The sequence below is a fragment of the Pyrus communis genome, chromosome 12, assembly GCF_041283825.1.
Source record: "Pyrus communis isolate YQ-2024b chromosome 12, ASM4128382v1, whole genome shotgun sequence".
In the NCBI taxonomy this organism is placed as follows: domain Eukaryota; kingdom Viridiplantae; phylum Streptophyta; class Magnoliopsida; order Rosales; family Rosaceae; genus Pyrus; species Pyrus communis.
The window spans coordinates 3,843,193-3,855,000 of record NC_142576.1 but is presented as its reverse complement, the minus strand read 5'-3'; the positions used below and the strand labels follow the sequence as shown (position 1 = coordinate 3,855,000).

Sequence of the window (11,808 nt, the reverse complement as noted above, 5' to 3'; positions counted from 1 at the left end):
GTCCAGTGGCGAAGCTTACAACAGTACGAGTCTTACTTGCACTTGCAGCCAACAAAGACTGGAATCTGTGGCAGATGGATGTGAAGAATGCTTTTCTTCATGGAGAGCTGGATCGGGAGATCTACATGATCCAACCAATGGGATTTCAGAACCAAGATCATCCTGAATATGTGTGTAAACTGCGGAAAGCACTCTACGGATTGAAACAAGCACCCAGGGCGTGGTATGGTAAGATTGCTGAATTTCTAACACAAAGTGGTTATTCAGTAACACCTGCAGATTCCAGCTTGTTTGTCAAAGCCAATGAAGGAAAGCTAGCTATCGTGCTAGTGTATGTGGATGACTTGATCATAACCGGTGATGATGAGGCAGAAATTCTTCGGACGAAGGAGAATTTATCAGTTCATTTCCAGATGAAGGAACTTGGCCAACTCAAGCACTTCCTTAGTCTAGAGGTTGATCGCACACAAGAAGGAATATTTCTCTGTCAACAGAAGTATTCCAAAGATTTATTGAAGAAGTTCGGAATGCTCGAATGCAAGCTGATCTCTACGCCGATGGAGCCAAATGTCAAAATGAGTGCACATGAAGAAAAAGATTTGGAAGATGCGACGATGTATCAACAATTGGTAGGTAGTCTGATCTACTTAACCTTGACTCGACCTGACATTTCTTATGCAGTTGGTGTGATGAGTCGATACATGCAAAATCCAAAGAAGCCTCACTTGGAAGCAGTTCGACGAATACTGAAATATGTGAAGAGTACAATTGACTATGATCTTTTGTACAAGAAAGCTGAAGACTGCAAGTTAGTTGGTTTCTGTGATGCTGACTATGCGGGAGATCATGACACCAGGAGATCAACAACTGGGTATGTGTTTAAGCTTGGTTCTGGAACTATCTCTTGGTGTAGCAAGAGACAGCCGACGGTATCATTGTCAACCACTGAAGCAGAGTATAGAGCAGCAGCAATGGCAGCTCAAGAGAATGCATGGCTGGTACAATTGATGAGTGATCTACATCAACCAGTAGATTATCCAGTACCATTGTACTGTGATAACCAATCGGCCATTCGCTTGGCGGAAAATCCAGTCTTTCATGCAAGAACTAAACATGTGGAAGTGCACTACCACTTTATCAGAGAAAAGGTTCTACAAGAAAAGATTGAGATGAGACAAGTCAAGACGAATGATCAAGTTGCGGACTTGTTCACAAAAAGTTTAAGTACAGGCAAGCTCGAAAATTTTCGCTGTCTGCTCAGCACAGTGCAAAGAATGAGAGCTGACATTGAGGGGGAGTGTTGAAAATCAATGTCAAAGTTAGGCAATATTAGGTATAGTTGAATAAAAATAAATTAGGTGCAATTAATGTGTTTTGTGTGGTAATAAATAATCTTAGTTTAATCACTTGGTTTGCTATAAATACCCAAGTCCTTAAGCATTGTAAATCATCCAAAGAAAAACAAAGCCTAGAGCTAAATAAGAAAAGATTTGCTAATTAGTTTGTTTTGTGAGCTTTCTTTAAGAGTGTGTTCTATTTTCTTCTTCTTGGGATCATTAGAGTTATCTTGTATACTCTTCTTATTCAACACCTGCACCTCCTTTTGATGTGTCCCTTAACTTATGGTGATCCTTTGAGTCTTGTTGCTTCATACGTTTTGCTCGCAATTTATTCAATGCATCATCCATAGCCGCTGACTTGTCAGCAGCCCGAGCTGATGAGCGTGCACCGCGAGAAAAGGGAAGAGGGTCCTCTTTCCTTGATTGGGTAGATTTTGCATTGCCTCTCTTTGATCTCAATTTCTCCATGAAATCCTTACCGCCTTTCTTCTCTGCTCGATTTGTCAAAATCATTTCTCTTTCAAGTTCACTCATTGCTGCAAGCCGTTTCCTGTCAGCATCATTCTTGTATAGATCAGGGCCAAAATCAGATTCATCACTATTTTCACCCTCATGATCAGAACCATCATAGCTAGAATCACGTTCTTCATCACTGCCCCTTTCTGTAGGTTCAAACCTCTTCTTCAGAGGTACTTGAGAGGGCTTCCTGCTTCCACGATCATCATCTGAGTCTTCACCTCTGGAGTCACTTCCATCATCAGAATATGAACCGCCACGTTGCTTTCTAGAAGGTGGAAGCCGGTTTCGCTTTTTCCCAGCCGAACTAGTTCTTCCTGCGGCCTCAAGGAGGTCACTTTCCAATTCCAAGTCTGACATCCCCGTTGTTTAAGTCTCTCCTAAAATGGTTGTAATGTACAAAGCGACTAGTTCAGCCACAAGAAGAACGATTAGCATATACTTGGAGATATTTCAACATAAGAACACGAAATTAAACTGCCCAAATAATAATCGTATTCGAGCTACAATTAATGATGCTAATCTATGCCCATCTAGAAAAACTATCTTATCACAGTACTAGAGTGTCACGCAGAATCTTTCTCGAAGTATATGATAGCAATGCAAGTGAAGTTGAAACCACACTGAACAAAGATATTCAGTAAGATTATCGTGCGTATAAATATTAAATTATGAATCCTGGATTCTTTTATTTAACAAACGATGTTAACAATGTTGTTAAACAAACACAAAAATTTTAAAAAATCTTAGCAATTCCATAATTTGCACTTTAAGGATAGATCTCACTGGTTTAAGCATTGATTGAGGACTCATACACACACTGTATACACGTGCACATGCACCATAAGAAAGAGAGATAGAAAGCGGGTTGCAACCGTTATCTGACTATGTGGTTAATAAAAACAAAAATTTTTATGAGACTAACCTAAACTTTCTCTTAAAAAAGAACAAAACGCAGATATCGAATACATTCTACATGCTCGTTTCTCTCATAAATTATTAACAAAATCGTCCCACGAACCCTACCACATTCAACCAATAAGGAAAGTGACTAACAAGACAAACAGATGCTAGTTTATACTTCCAGATCATTTCACTTTCCACATAATTTACTCTCTTCAGGAATTCCAAAACCGATCGCCGAATTAAAGCCAAGGTTTCCAAACGTGCTAATCAAAATGCCACCTAAGTTTCTCGCACAAACAGTTTTCATAGTTTGCCTACGAATATTATAGAGACAACATCAACAAAAACAACAGTAATAATCGCACTGATATAACAACAGATTACAAAAGCAAAAACGATAATCTTTTCTAGGACAAGAAATTAGGGAAATTATAAAAAGTAGCGAACTTTGGGACTTGTTAAACACTTTTAGCCAACTTTTTTTCGATTTTTAGAATTTTAACCACTTGAAGGGCTTGCTATATTTTCCTAATCTTAAGAAAAAGGAGGTCTATGGCTCGTTTGAAAGTGCTTTTAAAACAAAAACGCTTTGTTGAAAATGTTTTTGAAATCAATCCTCAGTGGATCCTGGAGAGTGTTTTCCACAAAATTCTTCCAAAAAAACCACTTAAAATGTTTTTGGAACTAAAAATCAATTTCACAAAAAACGCTTTCATTCATCTTAAAAGTCCTCAATGTGTTTTGGGGAAAAAAAAAAAAATCTTAATTTTCCAAATTCCTCAAGAAATTGATATCACTAAAGGTCTCTAATTTATTCACCAAACCACAACAATAAAAAGAGAATTGCATGCTTGGGTTAAAAATCCACAACCTTTAATTCTAGCAAAGCACAAGGGTTTAGAAACAGAAACCAAACAACAACCTTAATATCTCCGAAGAGAAAATCAAAACCCCACAAAAACCCATGTTTTGATTTGCTGATAAAATTGTAGGGAAGGAAAAAGATATTACCTTTATGATCAGAGGGGGTTGAGAGAGAAAATTCCTGAAAAACCAAACAAATTTTGGTTCAGCAACAGCAAATGGATCACGGCTGTTTCATGTTCGGCAGCCGAGAAAGTGCGGGAAAGTGCGAGAAAGTGATGGCTTCGTGTAGCTGTTCTGTGTGTGCACTCTCCTCAAGGCGGCACGTACGAAGTTGCACCACTCTACGAGTGTGGCGTGTATATAGGAACAGGAGGAGCTTCGGTTCATATCTAACTTGGAATAGTGGGAATTTGTCAAATTTTGAAAAGGCCAAAAAACGGTGTAACTTGCAAAATAATAAATTAAGATGTGTGTTATTCACACATTATTCTTTACTTCTCACATATTCTTTATTAATTTATATCATTCAATCTTCTTTAATTCAGTCGATCTCACGTTCGCAAATTAAAAAAATTTGTAAAAAATAAAAAAAGGTACATGAATAACATATCTCTAAATTAATGGGCTGTTTGGTGTGGCCTACACAATCCCCTAAAGTAGTAATTAATTAACTTTGACAAACAAAAATTTAGAATGTTGGGCCTCTTAGCCCATCTCATTAAATATTATTTAATGGGCATGTGCTTGGAACCCATTATCTAATTGGACTTAAAGTAAAATGAACATTTTTGCTTATTACCGTAAACCTTAGTGTATGTTTATAATAAACCTAATTATTTGTCATGTGTCTTTTCACTTAATTTTGGTTTATTTTTTACGAAATTAAAAAAGTAAAATTTACTGTGAAAGTTAACTAGAGTTAGTTGAAATGATACATGATAAATAATTAGAAACTTTAACGAAAAAATTTCGGTGTTGTTCACTTTAATCAAAAATCACATTTTTACACTAAAAAGTCAATCTTGATACTATTCACTTTACCCTTTATTTTTTCATTTTTGTTAAAACTCAAAGTTTTCATACTCTTTTCACTAATTTTTCTTAAATAATAAGGTTATAGCGAATATACATCATAATTATGATGGTGAGCGAAAATGCTTCCAGAAATTTTTTGTTTATGCTCAATTTTTGTCTATGAAGTATGAACATTCCTAAATATTAATTTCTTAATGACCATTACGTCTCTACATAAAATGATCAAATAACTAGTTCATATAACCACAAGCTGGTAGCTAAGTGGTAAATGATGGATTACGAGGTTTCCTTAAAACTAAAAACTTGAGGTCTCGAGTTCGAAACCCGCTGTGGAGTTGGAAGCCAGACTTATGGCCAGGGAGAAGTTGAAATGCTTATGTGAGTCTTCCCGGGCCTCGAGAGGCTGAAATGTCTTTGTAAGTCTTCCCAACCTCCGAAAGATATGGATAACCATGGTTTTCACCAATTGTCCCCTTTTTCTCTCATTGCGTAAGCTCTCACGTCATTTTGTTTTTGTTAATGTGGGAAAACGAAACCTAACATATCATAATCCTAACTTGTTACTTGACTCTCTCTCATCATTTGGGCCAACTCCAAATACAAAAGGCTAAAATGTCTTTGTGAATCTTTCCGGACCCTGGAAAAAGTGGATAACCATGATTGTCACCACTTGTCCCCTTTGTTTAAATATATATAACCAGTTCATATCTAAATATTTGTTAATATTTTAAAAATAAAACAATTGAAGGAGGGGTGGTTTCCAGCCGCCACCTTCCACCCACCCATGGGTTAGCCTCCATTACACTTGACTCTCCACCTCCTGGACTTCCATGACGATTGGATACGGAGCTCATGGATATGGAAAAAAAGGCTGTTGAATTATTTGATGAGAGACCTGATCATATCGTGTTTATGGCAGTTCCGAGTGCTTGCGGTCACACCGGCCTTGTTGACGACGGCTTGAGATATTTCGAATCAGCAGGTGACTACAAAGTTACTCCAGATCAGGACATTTAAGGGTGTGTGGTTGATTTGCTACGTCGTGCCGGAAGAGTTGAGGAGGCTGATGAACTAATTGAGAGCATGCCATTTAAGCCGGATGAGTCTGGGGTGCACTTCTCGGAGCTTGTAAAGCACACGTACGAGCTTCCGCATTTGGGAAAGGTGGCTGCTCGGAGGAAATTACAGTTGACGCCGAATTTGGTTGGCACATATGTGATGCTGTCAAATATTTATGTAGCTGAAGGCAAATGGGGGAGTTCGCAAATATGAGGAAGACGATGAAACCAAACTCTTCTTCAATCCCGCCAATCTTCATCCACTTAAATATTGACACGTTGACATAAAACAATGGTATTTATTAAGAAAACTACCGAAAAGTAAAAAAAAAAAAAAAAAAAAAAAAAAAAAATATTTAGTTTTAATGAAAAATGACAAATAAAAGTGTAGTGAATAGTACAAAAAAAAAGAGGAAAAAATGTGGTTTTTCGTTAAAAGTGAACAGTACCGGTAGTGTTTCATTAAAACTCTCTATTTATTAATCAAACTTTATTCAAATTCATATTGATGAACTTGTAAAGCTTATATGAAATCAACGTTCTTTCTACTCCGGTTTTAGACATCTTAGTATATAGTTTCAAAATCAGTCCTATTACAAATCCTCAATTTAGTTTTGTATCATTCCAAATACGAGTAGCAAACTTGTTATCTTAAAGGGTTTCAACAAGTGACATGATTTTTTAACGGGAAACAAGTGATCCGATTCTTTAACAAGTTATGTCGTTTTGTATCTGGTTAATATGTCATGTAAGAAATTATCATGATTAATATCTAGATCTAGCAAACTATATGTTATCAGTGACTCGATAATGACTTAACTTGTCAACATGTGATCCGAAAACAATCGACTTGTTAACAAATTAACTTAAAACTTATTATTTCGTCTCGAGTTAACCAATCGTGTAAGAAACGGTCAAGGTGAAGTGTACCCATGCAAGACAAGTTATTCATCCCAAACTTGGCATTGTATATGAAGCTGAAAGTGAGTAGGCAACAGAAAAAGCAAAAGAGTGGAAGGCTTAACACTGCCCTTTTCCTACTCTCTGAAATTAAGCATCAACCCCCAAAGGGAACCCAGAATGCCTCGGAAGCGCAGAGACAATCCCGACCCGAATTTCGACACCCGATCCCCCGGCAAGAAACGGGCGGCTCCTCTGGAGGAAAATGGAGGAGAGGTTAGAAAATCCTTTCAGTTCTAATTTTTTTTTCTTTTTCTGTAGAGTTATTTTCTGGGTTATGCTGCATGCTGGTATCATCTGTTTGGTTTGAAAGAAAATGGCCCAAAATAATGTAATTTCCTTTTGTTTGTTGGAAACTGAGTGACAACTCAAACGTTTTGTTTCCTTCTTTCATTGTTTCCGGAGTTCTTATTTTAATTTGTATAATTATATCTTGAAGTTTGAGTGTATATGATTTTTCAGTTTTTTTATGGATCTATTGTAAAAAATAAAAGATGAAAAATTTAAGCAAAATGTATTTATATATAGCTAGAGATAAGTGGGATTCCGGTTCTTGAGCTCTAATCTGATCAAATTTAGTAATGTGTGGGTAAAAGATTGCAAGGGATTTCTTGAATTGTGATCACTGAGTAGCAGTGTAGCACCCAAGCACCATGCACCCGATTTCGAATCTTCCTCCCATGGATTAGGATTAGACTAGTTTATAGTATTGCCTTGTCAAAAAGAAAAAGAATTGAGGTTTCGATTATTTGCTACATTAAAAACTTTTCGTCTTAATAAAATGGCGAGTGGTGTCTAGAGGTTTTAAGATTTGAAGCTTCAGTACACCAATTTGGATGGTTATGAGTCGAAAGAGTAAATAGAATGATAAAAGTTTCGTTCTTTGGTGGATTTTCAATGCCAATTTTGGTCTGCTAGCCTTTAGCTGTAAAAGAGTGTCGATTTTATGGGGGGCGTTATTTTTTTACTGGTGGCCGTTTTCTATCTCATTTGTGTTTAGTTCACAATTGACGTATTAAGATTTTTGAATTGCAGAAAGTGCCAATTGTAACTCACAAGAAATTTACCAAGGGAATGCCGGTTGAGGTTTGCAGTGATGAAGATGGTTTCCATGGTGCTTGGTTTGCTGCAACCATAGTGGAAGCGGTGGGGAATGACAAGTTCCTCATTGAGTACCAGAGCCTGGGGACCGAAGATAATTCAGCGTTTCTGAGAGAAGAGATTGATACCCTGCACATACGACCTAATCCGCCGGAAATTGCTGTTGAGCATTTCAGTTTGCTTCAAGAGGTTGATGCTTTGTACAATGATGGCTGGTGGGTTGGTGTGATCTCGAAAGTTCTTAGCGGCTCAAGGTACATAGTCTACTTCAGGAGCACCTATGAAGAAATCGAGTTTCAGCAATCTGAGTTGAGGCTTCATCAGGACTGGATTGGTGGAAAATGGGTTATGTCTTATCGGGTATGAATCTATCCCTATCTATTTTCAGCCAATACTCTTATTGCCGAGAGAAACTTACATTGAGGATGCCACTCTAGCGGTATCTGAAGCCAATCAGCACTTCTACCCTTTTTAACCTTCCTACATGACAGTGTGTGATTGCTTGAGATACTGCCTTAGTAGCATCCCCATTGCATGGAAGATCTTCTCCATATTGATGCCAGAGTTTTACGTTGTTTGGTTGTTTAATGGGTTGTCTGCAGAACTGAATCCTGGCCTCAGTGGCCTGGCAACTGAGCTGCACGGACACTCCAATATACTGCCATGCAGAAGGACACAACCCAAGTAGGATACAGAAAAATATGTGTCCGACATGCCACGTGGAGTGTCCTAGTTTGTAGAAATTTTGTGTCTTCGTGTTGTGTCGTGTCATATCCTGTTTTTGTGCAACTTAACCAGCCAAGCCATGTCCAATGTTTCTTGACATTGAAGTTTAACCACTTCCCAATATCTAGGGGAAATAGTAATATAGATCATAAAACTTGGAAAGTGCTTTAGAATCTCATTAGTTTCTCAAGTTCTTTCCTAACCGTTTTACATGAGATCCGCTTTATTGGAGAGTCCATGTGGATCCTCCCTTCTCTTGTGGAGTAGAAATTCCTGCACCTAGAGATGCCATGTCAGTGGTATCTCAAGCTAATTGCACTGCCATGTGGTTTGACTCTCACATGACAGTGTGTGATTGGGTTAGGAAACTACCGCCGTGGCATCCCAGGTGTAGCTACGTTTCTCACCCTCATGTGAATCAGTAAGAGATTTGGGAAAAGGGTTGAGTTCTACTTCTGTAGCATCTTCCAAAACACTTTTACCAACCTGAAAATTATAAGAAAGTGAAGGCACATGTCCACAGTTATCACACTACATTTTAAGCTAAACAAACTGTGGTCCAGATCTCAAAGTTTTGCTCCTATACTAATTTTTTTCAAGGAAAGTGATGTATTGTTACTGAAAAATAGAAGGAAATGCATGATATTTAAAAGCTTAACTTCAATAAGCGTGCATGAAAGTTGGTTCAAACTTACCCTATCATTCGATGTTTCGAGCTAAGTGATGCATCACATCCCTGTTTCCATTATGTACATCATATTGATCCCCATTTTAGCTAAACTTGGAGCCCTTTACCTAAATATCAATATTTAAGAGATGCAGCTCCATCTTCCAGCTGAAAACTGCTCCATCTTTCATGGGTGCGGTTTCAGCGTCAAATGCTGATGATAGTAATGGCTGAGTATGAGTACGGTCAAATATATATATTTGTCGTTGGATCTTTGATTAATTGTTGGCTGATTGTGTATTTTTGACAGGCTTTAAAGTTGTGATTAGTAATCACTAATCGTTGATTAAGGGTGAAAACAAAAGATTTCCTGAGACTAGTTGGAGAATCAGCTACTAAATGGTTCCTTGGTTGTTGATTGCATTCCATCTCAAGACCTTGACTTGTTATATATGGTAGTGGAGGTTAGGTTTTCTGTCTTATGCCTAAACATTTGTATTATCCAGTGATCATTTTGCCTCAAGAAAGTTAATATTATACCTTCTAATCAAGCAACCTTGAACTTGCTCCAATCAATCGACCTTGAACTTGTGAAACCATAGTCGGAAATGTAAAATATTTTTACCGGCTATCGGAATTCGGCAGAATGTATTTTCCGTTTACCGGATCAGTTGCTCTAGCTTTGTTTTTTGCATTTGAGAATGGCTGCTTGTTGCCTCTTTGTCGTTTATATTACAAGCAGTATTACTACTATAAGTTGCACTAAGAGGAGCGGGGAGAGTTTGAAACTGTGACGCAATAGCTGGAAAAGGAATGACTTATCCGAATGCCCTATCCACCAAGACAATCCACGACTTGCTGTATCCTTGTTTTTAACTTTTGTGGCAAGTGTTGAGTCGGTTGGAACCTTCCTTTATTGTGGTTATGCATGTCTGCCTATGAATTTATTGAACTGCAATTTGGTACCAGCCATTGAATGGGTAATTGGGTAAAGGAAAAGTCGGTTTTTTTTTTTTTTTTAATCACAAAAGGTAAAGTGGTTAAGTCAACAGAATTACTCCTTTCAGTATTTTTGCAAGCAGTTTCTACTTGGGAAAGTTTTCACTTTAATGGTTGTTAACTTAACTTTTGATTATGCTAATTAATTAGCAAAACAACAACAAAGTTTTATCTCACCAAGTGAGGTCGGTTGTATGCATCTTAAAACATCATTTCCCTCTATTTTGGGTCAAGTATTCTGTTAACTTCAAGTTCTCATATCTTTTCTTAAAGTCTCTTTCCAAGTCCTTTTAGGTTTTCCTTTATCATTTTTAACTTGAGCTTCTATCTTATAGTTACATTTCTAATCGAAACATATGTAGGTTTTCGATTCACATGTTCATAAAGCATCTGATTGTTGGGCATGGAATAAATAGAGATAAGCGGAAATCATTTCTCTCCTTTAAAAGTGACTTGGCCATAAAGTTGAAGCAGTAGGCACTTATTTTCAAGAATTCTTTCATTAATACCAATAATAAAAAGGAAGGAAATAAAACCAATAATAATAAACAAAAGAATGCCTTGGCAATGCAATTTCATAACACCATTATCATTGTGCCTGGTGAGGTCAATTGACAAAACACCATTATCTTTGTGCATGGTGAGGTCAATTGATGAAAGAGAGTGCGTCGCAAGGCAGTGTACGTCGTTGGGTGAGTTGATCAAAACAATGTGCATCGGGGGATTAATTGATTAAAACAGTACGCCACTGCACCCAAATTGCAAGTATAATTTGAATAAATTAGAACAATTTAAAATATCGTATTAAAACACTAAAACTTCATGTGATCAAACTCAATAAAACAAAGAAATTGTTCATAGAAAAACACTAAATTTCATTTCATTACTAGTAAAAGGACTTTCATGCAAACAGGAACAACATAACCACAACAAAAAAATGCAAGAAACCCTACAAATCCCAAAGACCCAAAAGCCTTCCCATTCAGCTACAAATTCTTGCACTCATCATCTTCCACCTCATCCCTCACTCAAACCTCCACAACTCCCTTGGCCTCCTCCTTCACCTCCTTCTTCTCCTTCCCATCCTTCCCACAAGCACTTCCCTCAACCTCAAAAGCACTTACAGGAAAAGTCCTAAACAAACCAGAAGGGGTCTTGAAGGTGATCTTCCCAGTTGGAGGGTCATCAGTGTAAATGTCACTCAGCTGCACCCAAACCAAAAGCTCCTTGGTCTTCACCCCTGTCAGCTTCTTGATCTTGCCCTTCTCAACAATGGCCGTGACCTCAGGAGCATAGGTGACCAACTTGCCAATCTTCTCAAACTTGTGGGTGCAGCTCTTCTTTTGCTTGAGCCACACAAAGCCGGTTTCTCTCACGATCCCGCACTCCTCAATGTCCTTGAGGGGCAAAAGGCCGTTGGGGAGGGAGATTTCTGAGAGAAGCTCCTTTGATTTCTGTTGGCAGATTTCATCTCCATGGTACAGTTCATCTGCCTTGGACTTGATCTCTGCTGTGATGAGAGAAGACATTTTGGTTTTTTGATCTGCTTCTTTTCAATTTCTGGAGGTTTTTTTTTTTTTAATGTTTGTTGGGTTTTTTGGGCTTTTCTGGGAAGTGGAAAATGTGTGGGTGT

General features: G+C 37.8%; 3 protein-coding genes across 3 annotated transcripts in view; 1 reads left to right on the top strand and 2 right to left on the bottom strand.

Moving 5' to 3' along the window:
* LOC137744129 (protein RTF1 homolog) overlaps nucleotides 1-4,060 on the bottom strand; it is a 7,563-nt gene extending 3,503 nt beyond the window's left edge. Inside the window, exons 1-2 of the mRNA XM_088680872.1 lie at nucleotides 3,774-4,060; nucleotides 1,592-2,263 (exon numbers count right to left, since the gene is read on the bottom strand). Of these exons, the coding sequence (XP_088536998.1) occupies nucleotides 1,592-2,216 (625 nt within the window). The 5' untranslated portion in view covers nucleotides 2,217-2,263; nucleotides 3,774-4,060. The remainder of the gene's footprint in view (nucleotides 1-1,591; nucleotides 2,264-3,773) is intronic.
* A 2,641-nt stretch (nucleotides 4,061-6,701) lies between these two features.
* LOC137746279 (protein AGENET DOMAIN (AGD)-CONTAINING P1) lies at nucleotides 6,702-9,878 on the top strand. Its single transcript, XM_068486354.2, has 3 exons — nucleotides 6,702-6,898; nucleotides 7,718-8,143; nucleotides 9,487-9,878. Exons 1-3 carry the CDS (start codon nucleotides 6,803-6,805, stop codon nucleotides 9,499-9,501), a joined length of 537 nt encoding a protein of 178 aa, XP_068342455.2. The 5' UTR covers nucleotides 6,702-6,802; the 3' UTR covers nucleotides 9,502-9,878.
* A 1,148-nt stretch (nucleotides 9,879-11,026) lies between these two features.
* On the bottom strand, nucleotides 11,027-11,808 carry LOC137745667 (plant/protein (Protein of unknown function, DUF538)). The gene has a single exon (XM_068485663.2). The coding sequence runs from the start codon at nucleotides 11,702-11,704 to the stop codon at nucleotides 11,204-11,206; it is 501 nt and encodes a 166-aa protein (XP_068341764.2). The 5' UTR covers nucleotides 11,705-11,808; the 3' UTR covers nucleotides 11,027-11,203.